We start from the raw sequence: 23186 nt of genomic DNA, 5'->3' as shown, positions 1-23186 counted from the left end.
AATCTGTGTATCATAAATGGTTAACAAGTGCCTCATGTTATGTATGAAAATGTCTTTATAATGTTATATACCGTTAAATGTTGTTACCAAGTCTTGTAACCAGGGAGTTCCAGTCTTAGCTGAGGAGCAGAACAAGTCAAGATCTGAGAGTGTCTGGTGTCCTTGGGAGACCCAAGGCCTAACCACGCAGCCACGCTTCCATCACCAAGTGCCCCAGAGGTGAACATCAAAGCCAGTAAACTTCACAAGTGGTGAAGTCTAGTCAGGCCTAGTCAAGTCTGTCTAAATTCAGCGTGGGTCTGCAGCATTCTGTCCATGTCCCAGCGAGCCTGCAAGTCTCAAAGTCACTGGTCACCTCATTGGGCCTAACTGAGCACTAAAGACTATTCCATCTGTCTGCCTCAGTAAAGCTGCCGTTGTTCCGTAATTTGGTGTCAGTCATTATTTTCCCCATGCCTAGCCCAGGATCAAGCTGTCATGGCCGACTGGGGGAGACAGGGAGAGTTATCCCTAAACTGACCCTAAAACCACTCTCCCTGCCTACTTGCCAATCCACCCTAAACGGTGGATCGACAACTGGGCACCCATCCCTCCCTGAGCAGTGGCCTTAAAAACACAAACTAATAAACAGTCAGTCACAAGCCAATAACATAACAGGAAAATAGAACTCTATAATAACTGAACTCAGATAACAAACACAAAACAGACTAAGTTCAGAGGACACAGATCAGTGAGCAGCACAGAGGACACTATAGACCAATGGTAAAGCACAGAGGAAAACACTAGCTAAGTGATCATGTACTCTATGATCAGTGCATGTACAAAAACTCCAAAGATCTGAATAATGAACTAATAAACAAATAGAGTTCAAAACACCAGACAAGGAAACGGATGAGTCAACAAAGACTCCAGAAACAAACAGGAATATACAATCCCCCAGAAAACCACCAGTAGGCACAGGAATATCTTGACACTAAAACACAATCTCCCAGAGTACAGGATGGAGCACGGAGATATCTAGTATTAATTCTCAATTCCCCAGAGCCCCCACATGGAAAGGTGACAGGGATGCCTAGTTACAACTCAGAAAAACGGATACAACAGGATATAATTATAGAACACTGTTCACACTGAACCCGAAACAGAAAATAATTATAGAACACTGTTCACACTGAACACAAGACAGGAAAACTGATGAGTCTGAACAGACTCCAGGAACAAACAGAAATATACCATAATCCCCTAGAAAACCTCTGGTAGACACAGGAATAACAATACCCTCTGAGTCCCCCACACAAAGGTAAACGGGATCTATTGCTAAACAGGAGTAATCACAATCCCTCAGAACCTCCAGTAGACACAGGAATGTCTTGATATTAAAACTCAATCTTCCAGAGTCCCCATGGACTGGTAACAGGGATATCTAGTTATAGAAACACAGAAAATGCATACAAGAGAAAACACAGTGTGAACAGATACATAGCAGAAAGGACATACAAAGACAGAGATGTCAGCAGAGAGCACTGTGCTCATGATGTCAACAGACAGCTCTGTGTTTCAAACGGAAAACAATTTCCACTGTATTATTCAGCAGCTAATAAGTACTGGAAGGATTAATATTTTTTAATAGAAGTAATTTACAAATCTGTTTAACTTTCTGGCACCATTTGATTTAAAAAAAATAAAAACGTTTTTCACTGGAGTACCCCTTTAAACTGTCACTGCATGTATTCAAAAGGAATGAGAACTATAAAGGAAGGACTTATATTTTTCCTGACTACTGGGTCCACTTCTGACAGTTTTTCATGGCTTTTTTCCAGGCCAAAAAATGCCAGACAAAATGTATTTTCTGTTCATAGCCTAAGGGTATGTTCAGACTACAGATTATGAACGGAATCTCCGCTCGCAGAATGCCGCCAGCGGAGATTCCATTCTGGCTGCGGCTGCTGCAATACTTCGGCGGCAGGACCGCGTGGCACTGCGCCGTTACCATTGACGGCTATGCAGAGTTTGCGGACTTTCGCGCAAAGAATTAACATGTTCTTCTTTGCGCGGAACAATTTCAGCGGCAGAATTGTCTGCTGCTGAAATTCCGCAGTGTGAACGGGTCTCGGGGAAACCCATTCACACTGATGTTTATGTTCACAGCACTTAATTCCATGAGTAGAATTCCGCGGGAATTACGTAGTGTGAACATACCCTTATTGTGATTTTTTTAAAACTTTTAAAATTAAAAATAAAAGTTTTTTTTTTTTTTTTTTTTTAAAGGAATTAACAACAAACAAATAAATCAGTGTAGGACAAGTATGGACTCACCAAAACCTGATACGTCTCAAAGGTGCATCCTGAACAAATAGTATAGTACAAATAAGAGAGGACTCATGTACAACCAGATCATGTAAACAGCAAAAATGCCATAATCTATATACAGTGGTCCCTCAACATACGATGGTAATTCGTTCCAAACGATCCATCGTTTGTCGAATCCATCGTATGTTGAGGGATTCGTGCAATGTAAAAAAGTAAAGTCATACTCACCTGTCCCCGCCGCTCTGGACCGCGTCCCGATGGTGTCCATGGGCCTCTGCTGGGCTCTCCTGGTCTTCTTCGGTCCTCTGCTGGGCTCTCCTGGTCTTCTCCTGTCCTCCGATGTCTTCCGCAAGGCCTTACTGGGCCTACGTAGCGACGTCATTACGTCGCTGCATACGCCGTTCCTATTGGATGATGGGACGGCGTGCCCAGCAACGTATTGACCGGAGAGGGCCGAGAAGACACCGGAGGACCAGCGCTGGACCCAAAGGGCATCCCGGAGCATCGTGAAGGGGTAAGTAATACTCACCGCACCACACGAGGAACATTAAGCTGCTATCCGGCAGCAGCTTAAATGGGCACTCATTAAAACAAATTTTTGCTATTGCACTCCTTATGGTAAATGAAAAATATTTCTAATATACTTTGTTTAAAAAAAACTCATGCGTATGAGTTGGGGGAAAATGTGCTCTTCAGCTTTTTTAAGCACAAATAAAACATAGAAAACTTCATTTTTTTTAAACAAAGTATATTAGAAATATTTTTCATTTACCATAAGGAGTGCAATAGCAAAAATTAGTTTTAATGAGAGTGACCCTTTAAGCATTTTGCGCTGCCGGATAGCACTTAATGCGATGGCCCAGACATAAAAAAGCATTGTATGTCGATGCGGACATCAACATGCGATGGCCTCTGAGAGGCCATCGTATGTCGATTTGATCATATGTCGGGGGGTCACTGTATATAAAACTCAATGTGTGTGTGTGTGTGTGTATGTTCCAGCATCCCGTCCAAATAGCTAAAGATATTAACATGAAACTTGGCAAACATGTTACTTATATGTCAACAACAAACATAGGATAGGTGATTTAACCCTTACTCACCCCCATTTGCCAGGGTCGGGGTTTTTGTAAAGTCCCATACAAGTCTATGGGAAATATATGTTACTGCATTACTTCCAAACGGCTGGAGATATTTCGATAATACTTGGTCACATGTTACTTATATGTCCACTTAAAATATAGGATAGTTAATTTAACCCTTAACTACCCCCATTTGTGAGGGTCGGGGTTTTTGTTTAAAGTCCCATGCAAATCAATGGGAAATGTATGTTCCCACATAACTTCCGTACGGCTGGAGATATTTCAATACCTGGTACACATATTACAGGTCAGGATAGGAGGTTGGGATAGGAGGTCGGGATAGGAGGTCGAGGAGGATGGGATTGGAGGTCGGGATAGGAGGACGGGATAGGAGGTCGGAATAGGCGGTAGGGATAGGAGGATGGGATAGGAGGATGGGATAGGAGGGCGGGATAGGAGGGCGGGATAGGAGGACAGGATAGGAGGTCGAGATAGGAGGACGGGATAGGAGGACAGGATAGGAGGTCGGGATAGGAGGACGGGATCGGAGGCAGGATAAGAGGTCGGGTTAGGAGGTCAGGATATGAGGTCGGGATATGAGGATGGGATATGGGGTTGGGATATGACTACAATATATGAGGATGGGATATGAAGTCAAAAGCTTCCTCCTTTGTTGATTTTCTTCCCCAACAAGGATTAGGAAGGAAAAACCGGGCAATGCCGGGTACTCAGCTAGTATCTATATATGTAAAACTCAGTGTATGTTCCAGCATCACGTCCAAACGGCTAAAGATATTAACATGAAACTTGGCACACATGTTACTTATACATCAACAACAAACATAGGATGGGTAATTTAACCCTTACTCACACCCATTTGCCAGGATCAGGGTTTTTGTTTAAAGTCCCATACAAGTCTATGGGAAATATATGTTACTGCATAACTTCCAAACGGCTGGAGATATTTCGATACTTGGTCACATGTTACTTATATGTCAACTTAAAATATAGGATAGTTAATTTAACCCTTAACTACCCCCATTTGTGAGGGTCGGGGTTTTTGTTTAAAGTCCCATGCAAATCAATGGGAAATGTATGTTCCCACACAACTTCCGTATGGCTGGAGATATTTCAATAATACCTGGTACACATATTACTTATATGTCAAATAAAAATATATGATAGTTAAATTAACCCTTACCTACACTCTTATATAAAAGATGGGTTTTTGTTTCAAGCCCCATGCCAGTATATGGGACTTCCAATTCCTTACTCCACAAGCTCCGCTTTGCATCTCCTGGTGAATGTGTCAATCCGGCTTGTAAGCCACACCGCAACTCACAAAGACATGCCCACATTTAACCCCCACCCCTTTTATTATCTACCCTTTTTGTGCATCGGTCTGGCTTGCAAATCAAACCCCGTCCCACAAAGCAACGTCCCCTTCTATTTTCAGCTCACAATATCTTCATCACAAATCAGTCCCACCTGAGGACAGGATTTGAGGAGGGGACATATGGACAGGATATGAGGTCGGGAAATGAGGTCGGGATATGAGGACTGGATATGAGGATGGGATATAAGATTGGTATATGAGGTCGGGATATGAAGACAGGATGTGAGGATGGGATATGAGGTTGAGATAGGAGGACAGGAAATGAGGTCAAAATAGGAAGACGGGATATGGGGAGAAAGGAGGTCGGGATAGGAGGTTGAGATAGGAGGTTGGGATATGAGGACGGGATAGGAGGTCAGGATATGAGGACAGAATATGAGGTCGAGATAGGAGGTCGGGATTTGAGGATGGGATAGGAGGACGGGATATGAGGTCGAGATATGAGGACGGGATAGGAGGTCAGGATATGAGGTCGAGATATGATGAAGGGATATGAGGACGGGATATGAGGTCGGGATATGAGAATGGGATATGGGGTTGAATATGACAAAAATATATGAGGATGGGATATGAAGTCAAAAGCTTCCTCCTTTGTTGATTTTCCTCCCCAAAATGATTAGAAAGGAAAAACTGGGCAATGCCGGGTACTCAGCTAGTCTATATATATATAAAACTCAATGTATGTATTTATTTATGTATGTATGTGTGTATGTTCCAGCATCACTTCCAAACCACTAAAGATATTAACATGAAACTTGGCACGCATGTTACTAATATGTCAACAACAAACATAGGATAGGTGAATGTTTGTTCTGGCATAACTTCCGTACGTCTGGAGATATTTCGATAATACCCGGTACAGATAGTTTAATTAACCCTTACCTACACCCTTATATAAAAGATGGGTTTTTGTTTCAAGTCCCATGCAAGTATATGGGACTTCCAGTACCTTACTCCACAAGCTCTGCTCTGCATCTTCTGGTGAATGTGTCAGTCCGGTTTGCAAGCCACACCCTCCACACATGCTACGCCCCATCTCACAAAGACACGCCCAATGTTAAAGCCCCACCCCTTTTAGTTTCTACCCGTTTTGTGCATCAGGTCTGGCTTGCAAATCACGCCTACTCCCACAAAACCACACCCCCTTCTATTTTCGGCTTACAATATCTTCATCACAACTCAGTCCCACCTGAGGAAGGGATATGAGGACGGGATATGAGGACGGGATGTGAGGACGGGATTTGAGGATGGGATATGAGGACGGGATATGAGGATGCGATATGAGGATGGGATATGACAACAATATATGAGGATGGGATATGAGGATGGGATATGACAAAAATATATGAGGACAGGATATTAGAACGGTATATGAAAACAATATATGAGGACGGGATATGAAGTCAAAAGCTTCCTCCTTTGTTGATTTTCCTCCCCAACAAGGATTAGGAAGGTAAAACCGGGCAACGCCGGGTACTCAGCTAACATTATAAAAGATAAAATGAGTAAAGAAAAATGGCCAGCTCAATAACAAAATGTGACTGTACAATTATGGAAAAAAAGGTTGTCCAACCACATAGAAAGAGAAAGCAAGAACTTGAATGGATGACCATCCAGACAACTGGAGGGCAAAGCCCAGTAGAAAAGGAGGAATAAAGTGTAAAAAATTAGAAGATTAAAGAAAAAGGAAAAGAAGAGAGACCAGAGGAATCCTACTACGGAAGCCAAAGGCAAAGTGATCAGAAGACAGAGTGAATATGTACAGGATGTGTACCACCTAAGGGGGTATGGCAGAACTATAATTTTGTAGTGACAATAATTTAGGCCTTTTAGGTCCTCAGATAATGATATAGATGTCTGCTGGCTCTTATTTCTGGAAATTCCACCATAAATATACATGCTCAGCTCACACTATAGACCCCATGTCAACATGTTTGAAAGACTTTCTACGTGTGGGCGGCTTTACACAGTGTTTTACTGCCCATGTATAAATGGAACTCATGGAATTTACAGTAGGTAAATACTCTTTTGTTGTTTTCCTCAAGTGACCAACTCTGTGTGAACTGTGTCCATAAATATTTCTAATGTAAAAAATATATCAGCTAGTACAAGACGTGAGTCATTGATTTCCTTGTTCTTCTATAGTCTTAGAATTAGAAAAAAGGGAGGGGATCTGTCTATGGGTAGGACCACTGATAATTTACCACAGCAGCCTTATCTCAAAACCTATGAAGGACAAGCCACAAGGACACTTGCCTCCGTGATTCAGTGTGACTGCAGCCTAATCACAGTGTGGGAGTGCGATAGCGTAAACTCTTAAAGGGGTACTCCACTGGAAAACATTTTTTTTAATCAAGTGGTGACCAGAAAGTTAAACAGATTTGTAAATTACTTCTATTAAAAAATCTTAATCCTTCCAGCAATTATCAGCTGCTGTATGCTCACAGGAAGTTCTTTTCTTATTGAATTTACTTTCTGTCTTACCACAGTGCTCTCTGCTGACACCTCTGTCCATTTTAGGAACTGTCCAGAGCAGGATAGGTATTCTATGGGGATTTGCTCCTACTCTGGAAAGTTCCTAAAATGGACAGAGGTGTCAGCAGAGAGAACTGTGGTCAGACAGAAAGGAAATTCAAAAAAAAAAAAAATAATAACTTCCTGTGGATCAAAACAGCAGCAGAAGGATTAAGATTTTTTAATAGAAGTAATTTACAAATCTTTTTAATGTTCTGGAACCAGTTGATTTAAAAACATATTTTTTTTTCAGTGGAGTACCCCTTTAAGAACACAATGAACTAGCACAAACACATCATTGTACTAGCAAAAACACAGCATTGTGGTAAACAACCAGAAACTGTGATATGGAGTTTCAACTGAAAATACAACATAATGATTCATAATCTAGGAATTTACCAGTCATTCTGGTATTATGTCCTGTTATGACAAATAGTATTAACAATATCTGTACTACAATACAACCAATTACTGACTATCATTGGTTCCAGTTGTTGTGGTCTCCACCAGTTGATCCCCATTGCTATATTAGTGTCTCTAACAGCCCCATACACACTAGATTAGATGTCCAACTCATCAACTTAGTATGGTAGTTGAATTTCTACATGCCTGATCCTTTTAGTCTGAAAGGAGATAAGCAGCTGCCAAAAGAATCTGGCACTGACCATTCTACTTTCTCCCTATTCAGTTCACATGCATGCTCAGCTGAGCTGAGTATGTATGAGTGGTCCCTCGACATACGATGGTAATCCGTTCCAAATGGACCATCGTTTGTTGACCCAATTGTATGTTGAGGGATCCGTGCAATGTAAAGTATAGGACAGTGGTCTACAACCTGCGGACCTCCAGATGATGCAAAACTACAACACCCAGCATGCCCGGACAGCAAACGGCTGTCCGGGCATGCTGGGAGTTGTAGTTTTGCAACATCTGGAGGTCCGCAGGTTGAAGACCACTGGTATTGGAGGTTGTACTCACGTGTCCACGCCGCTCCGGACCGTTACCGCTCGTCACCGCTGCCCTGGATGTCGCCCTCCATCGCTGTCGCCGCGTCCCCGTGGTGTCCCCGACGCTCCGGCAAGGCCTCTGCTTCCCCGGCATCCTCGCTCTCCGTCGCCGCCATCACGTCGCTACGCACGCTGCTCCTATTGGATGACGGGACGGCGTGCGCAGTGACGTGATGACGATGATGGAGATCGACGACGATGCAGGGGATCCCAAAGAGGACACGCCGGAGCCCGGGGACAGGTAAGTGATCGTCAGCGGATCATACGGGGCACTGCAAACGGCTATCCGGTGGCAGCTGAAGCAGTCTGCGCTGCCGGATAGCCATTTATGCGTTGGCCCTGACATACAAAAGCATTGTATGTTGATGCTGCCTTCAACATGCGATGGCCTCTGAGAGGAAATCGTATGTTGAAATGATCGTATGTCGGGGCCATCGTAGGTCGGGGGTCACTGTACATAGGAGATTGGGAAAAATAGTTCAGCCAACAGCTATTTAATCTACAGTAGAGTAAATCTTCTTGCTAACTATGTGGACTGAAAAGGTTAATGTATTAGTAAGGAAATGTTCACACAATGGCCCAGATTTACAATTGAAAATGTGGCAGAATTTTTTCACAATTCTGTCAAGAATTCAGGCACTGTTTAAGCCGACTAGTACTTGGTCTAAATTTAGACTAGAAAGATTCATCAAACAGCATTCTTAGGGTAAGTTCACCAATAAATGTAGTGAAGTATTTTAATTCATGCCTGCATTTTCATCTGTAATCACATTTTTTATGGTCGATGGACAATAATGCAAGTGTAAAATAAAATACATAAGTTTTTGAAGGGCCCCTTTTATCAAAGTTTAAAGTGTACTTCTAGAGATTTTTTTTCTTTAAAGGGGTACTCTGGTGAAAACCTTTTTTTTTTTTTAAATCAACTGGTGGCAGAAAGTAAACATATTTGTAAATTACTTCTATTAAAATATCTTAATCTTTCCAGTACTTATTAGCTGCTGAATGCTACAGAGGAAATGCCTTTCTTTTTGGAACACTGATGACATCACGAGCACAGTGCTCTCTGCTGACATCTCTGTCCATTTTAGCAACCATGCACAGCAGATGTATGCTAAGGGCAGCATGGTGGTTCAGTGGTGAAGACTGCTGCCTTGCAGTGCTGGGGACTTGGGTTCAAATCCCACTAAGGACAACAATAAATAAAACATTATTATTATAATAACGTCAGCAGAGAGAATTGTGCTTGTGATGTCATCAGAGAGCATTCCAAAAAGAAAAGAATTTCCTCTGTAGTATTCAGCAGCTAATAAGTACAGGAAGGATTAAGATTTTTTTAATAGAAGTCATTTACAAATATGTTTAACTTTCTGCCACCAGTTGATTTAAAAGAAAAAAGGTTTTCACCGGAGTACCCCTTTAAGTAGCCTGACATAAACTTAATTATAGTTGGCATGACACAACAGGCTAAACCAAACCAGTCCTTTGATCATGTAACCTAAGGTAATGTGCCCCCAACTCACTAAGATCCGAGTCTTGTTGTTGGTGAGTTTGCTTATCTGCTCCTCCAGGCCTCTTCTCTCTTTCTGTAGCTCAGTCATCAGTGCAGACACTTCTTCCTATAAAGCAATATGGCATAGTAATATATTATGTGAAACAAGAGTTGCAGTCAAGCAACAACATTAATATAACTAGAAGAAAAAAGAAAGCCTGAATGATGTCCAGTCTAAAAAATACTATGGAAGAGTTATGGCATCCCAGGAAGTTACAGATTTTAAAGGGGTACTCCGGTGGAAAACTTTTTTTTTTAAATCAACTGGTGCCAGAAAGTTAAACAGATTTGTAAATTAGCAAATAGTAGATACACGATCTGGCACTGCTGTATGTACGGCAATTATTAAGACAGCTACAGGTGAAAATCCAAGACTGATAGACAAATCCAAATATGCACGAGGAAATAATTGAGGATGGCACTCACCCAGATGGAAGCTTCAAATATTCTTTATTGTACAAACATGGTGGCGGTGTCAGACAGGTGAACAGGCAGGAACGCCGAGGGCCTCAGTGTTCCTGTCCTCGGCATTCCTGCCTGACACCGCCACCGTGTTTGTACAATAAAGAATATTTGAAGCTTCCATCTGGGTGAGTGCCATCCTCAATTCTTTCCTCGTGCATATTTAGATTTGTAAATTACTTCTATTAAAAAAATCTCAATCCTTCCAGTACTTATTAGCGGCTGAATACTACAGAGGAAATGGTTTTCTTTTTGGAACACAGAGCTCTCTGCTGACATCACGAGCACAGTGCTCTCTGCTGACATCTGTCCATTTTAAGAACTGTCCAGAGAAGGAGAAAATCCCCATTGCAAACATATTTTGCTCTGGATAATTCCTAAAATGGACAGGGATGTCAGCAGAGAGCACTGTGCTCATGATGTCAGCAGAGAGCACTGTGTTCCAAAAATAAAAGAATTTCCTCTAGTATTCAGCAGCTAATAAGTACTGGAAAGATTAAGAATTTTTAATAGAAGTTGTTTACAAATCTGTTTAACGTTCTGGCACCAGTTGATTTAAATAAAAGAAAAAGTTTTCCACCGAAGTACCCCTTTATGGGTAAAGAAAATATAGACTAATTGTGTCTTTTTTTAAGAGCAGCCATATCAAATAATCCAGGCTGTTGCATTCACTTGCACTTCTGCAAATCAGCGAGAAGCAAATGCTTCACCAATGCTGACTGTAAAGGTGGCCGTGTGCAGGGGTGTTGCTAAAGGGGGGGGGGGGGGGGGGCTAAGGGGGCTCTAACCCCAGGTCTTTTGGAGACCTAGCAACACCCCTGGCCATGTGTATTACATAAATGTTGATGGGGAAGAAAAGCATCTGCCAGGGGATGTAATAATGGCTCCTTTTCCTCTCCCCATGGAATTTTGTAGGGGATTTGGAGCAGAACAAGAGCCCTGTCAACAATGCACAAGCAAATATATTAAGAAAAACTTTAGTATATTATATTAGAGAAGAAAAGTACAGATCTTCTATCTTACCCAAGTGCTTGATTCACAACTTACACTGTTTAGTACTGTGCTATGGGAGGCATCATAGCAGCTAGTCTACACTCACTAGCAATTAAAAAAAAACTGGAGCCTGCAGAGGTTATATGGAGGCCTGAAATAGTGCTGCTCCTCGAGTATACACAACAGTCCTGGAAAAGTTGTTTAAGGGTACGTTCCCACACGGCGTATTTTGCTGCGTATTTGCTGCGTATTTGGTGCTGCGTATTTTCCTACCCATTGATTTCAACAGAGAAAATAAAATATGCAGCAGCAAATACGCAGCAAATACGCCGTGTGGGAATGTACCCTTAGGGTACGTTCCCACACGGTGTATTTTGCTGCGTATTTGCTGCGTATTTGGTGCTGCGTATTTTCCTACCCATTGACTTCAACAGAGAAAATAAAATACGCAGCAGCAAATACGCAGCAACTACGCCGTGTGGGAACGTACCCTAAAGCTTAGTAACCACTTTCAGGCTAGGTTTCCAATTGTTTTTTTGTTATTGCAAAAAACACCAATAAAAATACCCATTCTGCCCTTTCTATGAAAAAACGCTGCGGCCAGATGTTAGATGCAAGTCAATAGGGAACTGCAAAACCTATATCCACTTGGAGTTTTTCAGTTTGGTGTTTTTTTGTTGAGGCTTTGGTGTTTTTTCAGGAAAACTTGGCATTTTTCTCCCATAGAAGTCTAAGAGAGTGAAAAAAAATGCCACAAAAAAAGCCATGTGGGTTTTACCATTGGCGTTTCTGAGGTCGGTTTTTACTCTTTTTTTTTTTCACCTAAGTGATCTAAAAAAGGGATGGAGTTAGCTTTTTTTAAATTAAATTTCGTAGATTACCATAAAAAAAAAAAACATACAGTAAGGATGGAAAGAATTGTAGGGAACGAAATCTATATTTTTTAGAACAGCATTTTTTTTATTTTTCAAGCAGGGACCAATTTATGTAAGCGGGAAGGGACTGAAAACTGCACCCGACAATATTAAAAATGGCTAAGGGGTCCATGTAATTTTTAAATAAAAATGTATCCTTCTATTTTTTTTGTTAACTTTTTTTTATTAAAGGGGTACTCTGATGGAAAACTTTTTTTTTTTAATTAACTGGAGCCAGAAAGTTAAACAGATTTGTAAATTACTTCTATTAAAAAATCTTAATCCTTCCAGTACTTATTAGATGCTGAATACTACAGAAGAAATTATTTTCTTTTTGGAACACAGTGCTCTCTGCTGAATCACGAGTACAGTGCTCTCTGCTGACATCTCTGTCCATTTTAAGAACTGACCAGAGTAGGAGAAAATCCCCATAGCAAACATATGCTGCTCTGGACAGTTCCTAAAATGGACAGAGATGTCAGCAGAGAGCACTGTGCTCATGATTCAGCAGAGAGCACTGTGTTCCAAAAATAAAAGAATTTCCTCTGTTGTATTCAGCAGCTAATAAGTACTGGAAGGATTAAGATTTTTTTTAATAGAAGTAATTTACAAATCTGTTTAACTTTCTGATACCAGTTGATTTAAAAAAAAAAAAAAAAAAGTTTTCCACCGAAGTACCCCTTTAATAATGTATTTAATAATGCACATAAAGCCTTTTATTAATTTGATGTAAAATTAGTGTGCAGTGTAATATGTTTTTTAAACTATATTCTCGCAAATTATTATGTTCCTACTACTACTACTCCCTGCATGGAACAGAGTGTGCTCCATATTGGGATCAGTAGTACCTGCAGTAAGGACAGATCGCCTCAGGTTTCACCTTTGAGACCCATTGCGATCAGCACTTATGTTCCTGAGATGCAGGCGGCACTCTTCTGTACTCTGGCCAGCCAGTGATGTGAATAGAACTTCACATCATTGATTCATTTTTGCTACTTGGCGTTGTGATTGGCCAGACGGTGCCATCCCGCAGGAAAACTGCCAAGGGGGCAAAAAAAAACACCAGAAAAAAATGACAAATCGCAGGGAAATTCAGTTTTTTCTGGTGCTTCTTCTGGTGTATTTTGTAAAAAAAAAAAAAAAAAAAAAAAAAAAGTGGAAACCTAGCTTAAGTGCTCCTGGCATAAAAAAAATAAATAAATAAAAAAAAAAAAAAAACATTTGACATGTCACAGAGGCATATCAAATGTTTTGACTGGTATGGGTATGGGGGACCCACACAATCAGTAGGACAAGTAGGGAGAAGAATGCAGTTTTACACTCCACTAGTGTATAATATAGTTTGCAGAAATCCCCATCCAGCTTCATTAGATGGCCCCTCTATTGTGAGATGGAAAGTAAGGTGCATAACGGCATGCTTCTCCCTACTCGTTCTAATGACCGTTAGGGGTCTCAGCACTGAGACCCTGACCAAACAAAACTTTTGACATGTCTTAGCGACATGCCAATGTTTTTTAAAATGACAGAGACACTGTAAATATGTTGCAGCTTTAATGATAGTGGTGTTCATAAAAGAGAGAAATAAAAACATCCCTTCATCCTTCCCCAATTGAAGCACAGAAAGCTGGAGGATGGAGGTTCCCCTCAACACTTTCTTCTATTTAAAGGATTTCTCCACTGGAAATAATTATTTTTTTCATTAACTGGTGCCAGAAAGTTAAACAGATTTGTAAATTAAGTAGAAAAGGAGTTGATCAACTCACCTGAGCCTCCAGTGCACAGCAATCCTCAAGACAAGCAGCACAATAGGCGAATGTAGCCAGCACATAAAATCCGGAGCTTATTGATATATCATTAAAAGTTCCATAGAAAGGCAGATAGAGGAGTACATCAGGCAATATCACGTACAGTTACCAGCTTGGAGATGGGTCCCGAAACGCGTTAGCGTGAAGGGACCCATCTCCAAGCTGGTAACTGTACGTGATATTGCCTGATGTACTCCTCTACCTGCCTTTCTATGGAACTTTCAATGATATATCAATAAGCTCTGGATTTTATTTGCTGGCTACATTCGTCTATTGTAAGATTTGTAAATTACTTCTAGTAAAAAATCTTAATCCTTGCAGTACTTCCTGCTGTATGCTCCACAGGAAGTTCTTTTCTTTTTGAATTTCCTTTCTGTCTGACCACAGTGCTCCCTGCTGACACCTTTGTCCATTTTAGGAACTGTCCAGAGTAGAAGCAAATCCCCATAGCAAACCTATCCTGCTCTGGACAGCTCCTGATATGGACAGAGGTGTTAGCAGAGAGCACTGTGGTCAGACAGAAAGGAAATTTCTGTGGAGCATACAGCAGCTGATAAGTATTGGAAGGCTTAAGATTTCTGTTTAACTTTCTGACATCAGTTGATTAAAAAAAAGCTTTCCAGTAGAGTACCCCTTTAAGAAAGGTTGGTATACCTTTTGTCTGGTTCTTTTATCTTTAGTTCCATCGAGGTGCCTAGTATGTATTGCCCTTGGTTACTAAGATAGCTTTAACTTTCAGAGGCCTGGAGAATTATGTCTAGGAGAAATATTTCCAAAGCAAGCAAAACAAAGCCTTGACAAGGTACCCCCCCCCCCTTCCTAAATGCATTTTCATGTCTTGTTTGAGAAATGTATACCTCCCTGTTTCTAATGGATTTATATTAAAGTAAGAAGCTTTTTCAGATGACTGCAATGCTGGTTCTTTCTTCTCTATTGCACCTGTGGCTTGTCTTTGTCGTTTCCAACGCATCCTCAAGTGGTGAAATGACTAATCTTGATGTGTGTTTGGTTTAAAGGGGTATTCCAGGGAAAAACTTTTTTTATATATATCAAAGGGCTCCAGAAAGTTAAACAGATTTGTAAATTACTTCTAATAAAAAATCTTAATCCTTTCAGTATTTCTGAACTGCTGAAGTTGAGTTGTTCTTTTCTGTCTAAGTGCTCTCTGATGACACCTATCTCGGGAACTGTCCAGAGTAGAAGCAAATCCCCATAGCAAACCTATTCTGCTCTGTGCAGTTCCCGAGACAAGCAGAGATGTCAGCAGAGAGCACTGCTGTCAGACAGAAAAGAACAACTCAACTTCAGCAGCTGATATTTATTAGAAGGATTAAGATTTTTTAATAGAAGAATTTACAAATCTGTTTAACTTTCTGGAGCCAGTTGATATTTAAAAATAATTTTTTTTTCCTGGAATACCCCTTTAAGTAAGATGTGTGTTCTAGTCGATTGCAAGTCATAAAATGTCAAATGTACCTTCATTCTACTATACACACTGCTGAGAGGTTTGATTGGGTGTTGTCGGTGGTCCCCAATAGTTCCACATAGACCACAGATGACTTCTTGGTCCTGTTCACAGTATAGGCACAGTGGGTTATTATGATTAGGACATGTCTCTGTTGCTGCTTGTTCCTCACTCAGTATCTTCAGGGTCTCAATGAGACGCTTCAGTGTAACATTAGGAGGAGAGGAGCTGTAGTCTACTTCTTGCCGACACACAGGGCATAACAGAAGGATTTGCGATTCCTTCATCAGTCCCCACAGGCATTCTCTGCAGTAGGAGTGACCACACTGCAACATAGCAGGATCCTTAAATACCTCCAGGCAGATTGGACATGTCAACTGGTTTTCCAATAGAGGAAGCCTTATATTACAAGCCATTCTTCTTTTTATGGACCTACTGCAAAACATCAGAAACATGACATTTTTACCTCTAGAATAAATAATGAAATTAATGCAATGTAATGTTTATGTAAAAATGTTTAATCTTAATAAATAATATTCAAACATTATTTATAATAATATTATAGTATATAAGTAAAATATTTATCATTAAAAGTAAAATGAAAATAGCATTACACTAAAGCGTTTGCATTAGTTATGTATCTATAATGTCCCTAAAAATGTTTTCACTGTAGGCCATTTGTACATTTCTATGTATATTTTGTAATTACATTATTTTTTTAAATATATAAATATTTTTTTTTCATTATTTTCTTACCGCTGTACTGAGATTGCGGGACAAGGTCCAGAAGGACTGAAACATCCATATTTTGTATCACCTGCTGTTCTTTCTTCACACTACTCACTTGAATAAATTTTAATTGCTTTGGACCTACTATTGTGCCATTAATTTCCCTAAAATGCTGCTAGTGTGCTGTATATGTGATTTATACAGTGCACGAAAAACATATTTTATCCCCTGATGATTTTGTATGTTTGCCTGCTGACAAAGAAATTATCAATCTGTAATTTTAATGGTAGGTTTATTTGAACAGTAGACCTATGCAAGGCTGGAATGGGGTACAAGAACATCACTAAGCAGCTTGGTAAGATGTTTGCACAAATGGGAAAAAAAACTGTCAGTCGGGGGCTCCATGCAAGAGCTCATCTCTTGGAGTTTCAATGATCATGAGAACGGTGAGGAATCATCCCAGAACTACATGGAAGGATCTTGCCAATTATCTCAAAGCAGCTGGGACCAAACTCATCAGAAAAACAATTGGTAACACACTACGCCAGTGTTTCTCAAGCACGGTCCTCAAGTACCCCAAACATGTCAAGTTTTCAGGATTGCCTTAATCTGTCACAGGTTATATAATTATGGTCAGTGAATCAGGCATCACCACAGTTATATCACCTGTGAAAGACTAAGGAAATCCTTAAAACACGACCTGTTGGGGGTACTCGAGGACCGCGCTTGAGAAACACTGCACTATGCCGTGAAGGACTGAAATCCTGCAGTGCCTGCAAAGTCAGCCTGCTCAAGAAAGCACATGTACAGGCCTGTCTGCAGTTTGCCAATGAACATCTGAATGATTCATAGCTCTTTGGCATCAACTCAACTGGCTGTGTTTGGAGGAGAAGAAATGCTGCCACCATCCCCACCATCAAACATGGTGGTGTAAACATTATGCTTTGGGGTGACTTTCTGCTAAAGGGACAGGACAATTCACTGCATCAAAGGGACGATGAAGAGGTCATATCTTGGGTGATAGGCATTAAAAATGGGTCATGGATGAGTATTCTAACATGACAATGACCCAAAACATGTGGCCAAGGCAACTAAGGAGTGGCTCAAGAAGCAGCATGTTAAGGTCCTAAAGTGGCTGTTCAGACCTTAATCCCATAGAAAATCTGTGGCAGAAGCTAAAGGTTTGAGTTTCCAGATGTCCGCCTCCAAACCTTAATGATTTGGAAAGCATCTGCAAAAAGGAGTGGGCCAAATTGCTCCTGAGATGTGAGCAAACCCAGTGGCCAACTACAAGAAATGTCTGACCTCTGTTATTGCCAACAAGGGTTTTGCAAAGGGGACAAATACCCATTTGACCAAGAAAAATACTAATCAATTTATAACTTGATTGAAATGTATTTTTTTTCAGATTTTTTGGTCGTTATTCTGTCTCCCAATGTTCAAAGGAACCTACCTTTAAAATTATAGACTGAACATTTATTTGTTAGAACAAACATTTTTTTCCTTCACTGTAGATCAATTCTGTATCAAAAACTGGTGGCATGTATAATAAACACAGAAATCATGTAAAGTGAAGGGTTTATCCATAGTCTGAAGAACATACCTGCTGTTTGGTCAGCGAGCAGCCAGCACGGTCTTTGGAAATGTACGTATAGTACTTGTGTGTAACAACTCCAGTGCTTCCTTATCTACCAGTCATGTGAGGTGGGTGCAGTCATTTCATAATCTAATAGTGGGCAGGAGGTACTGTGAGGAACAATAAGCTTGGAGAACAAAAGCTAATATTAACCCTAACAGAGGTAGCAAGTGGAAAGTAGAGAAAAAACACTCAAGAGATCACACATTATATACCAGGCCCTTACTTGGCTGGCATTCTCAATATATGGCTGCTTTCTTAAACGGTATCATACCAATCCATAGGTTTTGCCTTATTTCAGTTCAGCTTCGTTGCGGAATATTGCACACAACTTGTGGACATATGTTGTTTTTTTTTTGTGGATTTACTGTAATTATTTAGATTCCCTGCTTTGCAGTGGCTAAATTATGCTGTGGGGAACCTCACTCACACTAGATAGAGGTACTGGTAGCACAATTCCAGTCTCTACTGTCTTTTTCTAATCAGGACTGTATCTATAACAGGCAGGGCTACCATCAAAAATGTAGGGCCCCTTACACAGCTCAAGGCCTGGACCCCAAGACCCCCCATGAGTTTGGAGTTTTTTTTTAAGAGTCTCTGAAGATGGGACCTCTCTGATTGGGAGTGTTAAAATGATCCAGAATGTGCGAGCAATCAGTCCTTCGGTTGCCTGGAAGATAAGGGTGATTGGTGCTGTCAGAGAAGACCTCACCCTGGAGCTTGTGCCCACCTCCTGTTCACATTCCCCACTGGAAGCCGTGATTGGTCGACCAATCACGGCTGCAGGCAGGGAATATGAAATTATGGAACCTGTTCTGCCTGCCCCATACTACGACTGCAGAGTGGGTGCTTTAAATGCTGTGGTCAGTCTGATACCAGCATCTATAGGGTGACAGAGGAAGTGGGTACCCTTTGCCTTTCATCGGCACCCTGCAAAGCCGATGGTAGCCATTGCAACCAGAGGTCTCGCAATGGCCTCCGTTGTCATGGCTACAGAAGCCAATCAGACAAAAATCTGACAAAAATCTTAGACTCCGCATTTTTCCAGCTCCCACTCCACCTCTACACAATCTCCCCATGTGGTGTCCCGGTACCGCATCTTATACGGTACCTATGTATGTGTGGGTCCCCATAGCCAGAGTCCCTAGGATGTAGGGATCCCTGTGATGTAGTCTCTCTATTCCAGCTCATAGACCAGTAATTTATGTAAAGGTAATGTAAATACAGTAATATATATGTAGATAAATAGTTAATTACCTGTTCCACAGCATTGCAGAACCTGCGGTTCACATGACTAGGTAAACTCTATGGTATTAAGCTTAAGGAACTTTGGAGGCCCTGTGACGTAAGCAATCCCATTACTCTCTGTAATGGTGAGTGACAGAATTTCGGACCAATCGTATTTGCCCCGCATATAAGGGAGCGGTGGCCATGTTTTCTCTCTCTTGCTCCTGTACTCCTGACGTGGAAAGACCTGTACAGCAACTAACGCAGTGAGTTGCGCCCGAGCCTTACGGCAACGGCTGAGTAATTCAGAATATAGGGTGTATCAATTCCCAGACACTCTGCCGCATCACCGGACCTAATATAACCCCTATATCCGGACGGATCTGCAAATATCTACCCTAAATTCAGAGACTGTCTAAATAGCTCAAGGTCCGCAACAACTGTCAGTCACTAAGCAATATAAGGACTGTTTGTACAAGACTGTTACTGTGCCTTGGATGTATCGCAAGCACTTAAGTAAAGTTGTTCAAGTTCAAGTTCAATCTCCTTGTGGACCTTCAGTCATTTCATGCACCTATCGTTACTGGGAAGGACGGCGATAGGCCAGAGCATCAGCATACCAGCCCTCAGCCTGGCGTCACGAACTATAGGGTTAACATTAACCCCTCATATACCGATACCATACCACCACTACCATACACCCCCCAAGGGTTACCACACCCATATATAGGCCCCCAAATTGTAAAAATACCCCCTTGGTGACCCGCACAGTTAAAGTAGGTAGGTTCAGTAGGTTAATCCCTCACAATAGGCAGGCACTTCCACCATTAGGTTGGCCTGTACCAAAGTAATCAGAAAGCAGATAATCAAGGATACAGAGCCCCAAATAGATGACACAGGTCACAACCTAAAGAAAAATAAATAAACTGCAGAAAACACTGACCAGTGATCAGAACAGATATACTACAGGTCCATTATGGTATATCCTGGACCTAGAAGTAAAATGTAACAATTAATAAAGTCACTAAAAGTACAAACATAACAAACCAGATATATATCCACATAAAAGTAGCTACAGGGTACAGAGGAAGAAGCAGCACAACTTGAAGGTTGCTCAGATGCCGGGTGCAAGCCGGTATAGACTCTGGTCGGGAGTCATAAGGTAGAAATCCAAGAAATAAGTAAATCCAGCAGCACACCAATGTAGTCAAAAACGGTATGGAGGTTTATTCACCCAAAGTCATGCGACGTTTCGGCTGTCCAATTACAGCCTTTCTCAGCCTTTGGGTGAATAAACCTCCTTACCGTTTTTCACTACATTGGTGTTCTGCTGGATTTACTTATTTCTTGGATTTCCACATAAAAGTACAAATCAGAACATACCACTATAGATGGTTCAACAAATATTTAATCGCAGATATGGAAGGATAGGAAAACAGGTTCTGAGGCTTACAATGACAAGCAACTTTCACTTATATACACGTAAACACATACAGCTGAAGCAGTGCTCACTTATCTGGGTATCAGAACCAAGTATCCCTGATCCCCATTAGTGAGGGAGCCTGAGCCAGACCCGGAGCAATGGGTGCATGACCCGGGGCTTCAGCCCCTTCATCCATTGTCTTCAATGGGATTCTGCTGCACCATTCACACTACGGAATTTCCACGTCCCAGACTCCCCCGAAATAATGAACATGTTCATTATTTAAATGGAATACGCTTTGGAATGCATTGCAGTTTATGGATACATACAGCACATTTCCGACTGGCTCCCACTACAGATGAAATATTATTGGGAGGAGGTTCTTTAGTGTGAATGAGCCCTTAGAGGTTGAAACTTTGAAGATAAAAGAATTAAAACTACATTTTGATATATTGCTTTAGAATATTTTACCATGATTTAATTTGCATGATTTAATTTGACCCTACAGGAACACGTTCAACGCAATATTGTAATGCAATGTAAGGCTATGCTGCCATATTTCGTGTAGTTCATTTCTGTAGAGCGACATGCACCACATGTGATTTCACATAACAATGACAGGGTTGTATTGCGGCTGTATTAAAATTGTATTTTTTGTAATAGTATTATCTTCCGACAAGGCCTCTCCACAAACATACATATAAAATAATTTGCAATGTCTTATGGAGACCCATCCTAACACATGGCATCAGATGGTATTCATTATCTGCAGTTAGGGTGCTCTTACACGCTGTGCTACCGGCTACTTGTGTGTTTTGTCCATAAGAGGCCAACTCACCATAACTAGTTTCACAGCACCATTTGTTTTATTTCAGCACAGTGGTATCTATGTACTAACATCTTTCCCAGAAAATAAGACCTATTGTTCCTTTAGCATTCTGGCTAAATATAAGGCCTCCTCCCGAATATAACACCTCCTGAATATAAGGCCTCCCCAACCCCTTCCCTGAAAAGAAAAAATCAGCGTCGGACCTCACTGAGTGGCCAGCTCTCTGGATGACGAGTGACGCCCCTGCTGTTGCGCAGGCGGACATCACTCGTCATCCCAGAATCCGCGCCAGCTCTATGTATACTGATGCAGCTATTTCTATGGGATCAGCATATATACTGTAAATATGCACCTCTTCTGAGGCTCTGGTCACAAATTTAATTCCTGCATAGAAACATAAGCGCTGAAATGTTGCAAAATGGCGTTTTGTGTTTTTTTTTTTTCAATTTTGCCTCACAAATGATGTCATTACAAAGTACAATTGGTCACAAAGAAAGAGAAGAACTCCAGCTCAGCTCAGGAAGATACGGCTTTATTCACATCAACGAGGAAACAGGTACAGGGAGGAAGTGACGCGTTTCGGCCAGGTGCTGGCCCTAGTTGTACAATGATTAGGAGTTCTAAGAACCCTTATATATGGTTCCGAGAGTGAAGGCAGGTGCTCAGGGACAATCAATCACCGGCAACTCCCATTCACGATCGGAACCATTCACATAGAGAAAACACAGAAATTTAAGAGAGTGTACATATCCATGTCATATAGTGTGAACAAATGGTTAAAAGAAAAACATTTATTATATTGTCTAAAATATATAAAAAGTACACAATCAATAAAAGTAGGAGTATTATAACAATGCTTGTGAGCAAGATAGTAAGTGTGCATGGACAACCCTGCAATACATGCATTTGCTGACAGAAGTATAAAAATAGATGCGTTTTCTGGTGTCCATGTGAACAGCGGTATAAAAGAAGTTAATACCAATAGAAAAATATTTTATAAGATAAAGAGGGAATAAATATACCACCGTGCACATAGACATATAGAAGGAATTGCAGCATGTTTAACTAAATATAGCAACGATCAGTACAGTATAGAGAATTATTATCTCATAAACTGAACACGCAAGAGAAGGTTATATATAAAAAAGAAAAACAGATGTAAAACATAAATAGCCGCAAAATTATAAGAACAGGCTTTAGCAATATCAATAAACATATATGATATATAAGATTAAATTTAAACCATAAGTATTGATACTGCAGTATATACAAGGGTCCCGAATGGTCTTAACAAAAGGTTGGATGTAATCTTACACTACTAATATACTGCAGTATCAATACTTATGTTGCTGATTATTTAATTCCTGAACATCCTGTAGTGGTAATATTCCACTCTTTGCCCAAAATTCACAAAAACTGTTTCCCACCACAAATGAGACCCATTGTGGCAGGCATAGGGTCTCTCAATGAGAGGCTATGTGCCTGGACTGACAATATGCTGCAACCCTATATTCCCCATATGCCCGGTTACATCAAGGACACACAATATGTCCTAACAGCATTTGATGGTTTTGTGTGGCAGGAATGTCACATGGGATCACCGCAGATGTGACTGCACTATATTCTATCATACCCCATAATTTGGCAGTCAAATCACTGCGGTGGTTTCTTTCCAGTTTTACATCTTATCCCAGTGGTCTGCAGGAGTATCTCGTCGTAGTAGTTGAATTTCTTCTTTCTCATAATTACTTTATGTTTAATAGCCGATACTACCTGCAGATCACTGGAGCTTCGATGGGGGTGAAGTTCTCTCCCTCTCTCGACAACATTTATATGTGTTGGTGG

The 23186-nt window shown here is 40.9% G+C and overlaps 1 protein-coding gene across 2 annotated transcripts in view; it reads right to left on the bottom strand.

The window, feature by feature from the left end:
* TRIM50 (tripartite motif containing 50) overlaps positions 1 to 23186 on the bottom strand; it is a 41809-nt gene that overhangs the window by 13364 nt on the left and 5259 nt on the right. The window contains exons 3-5 of one of the 2 annotated variants that reach the window (XM_056558646.1): positions 17830 to 17989; positions 15509 to 15929; positions 9830 to 9925 (exon numbers count right to left, since the gene is read on the bottom strand). In XM_056558646.1, coding sequence (XP_056414621.1) covers positions 9830 to 9925; positions 15509 to 15913 — 501 coding nt within the window. In that variant the 5' untranslated portion in view covers positions 15914 to 15929; positions 17830 to 17989. Of the gene's footprint in view, positions 1 to 9829; positions 9926 to 15508; positions 15930 to 16253; positions 16321 to 17829; positions 17990 to 23186 lie in introns of those variants that run through there. The other variant, XM_056558647.1, reaches the window with a different exon arrangement.

The sequence above is a fragment of the Hyla sarda genome, chromosome 2 (genome assembly GCF_029499605.1).
Source record: "Hyla sarda isolate aHylSar1 chromosome 2, aHylSar1.hap1, whole genome shotgun sequence".
NCBI lineage: Eukaryota > Metazoa > Chordata > Amphibia > Anura > Hylidae > Hyla > Hyla sarda.
Note: the sequence above shows the minus strand (reverse complement) of the source record. Positions and strands in the feature narration are given on the sequence as shown.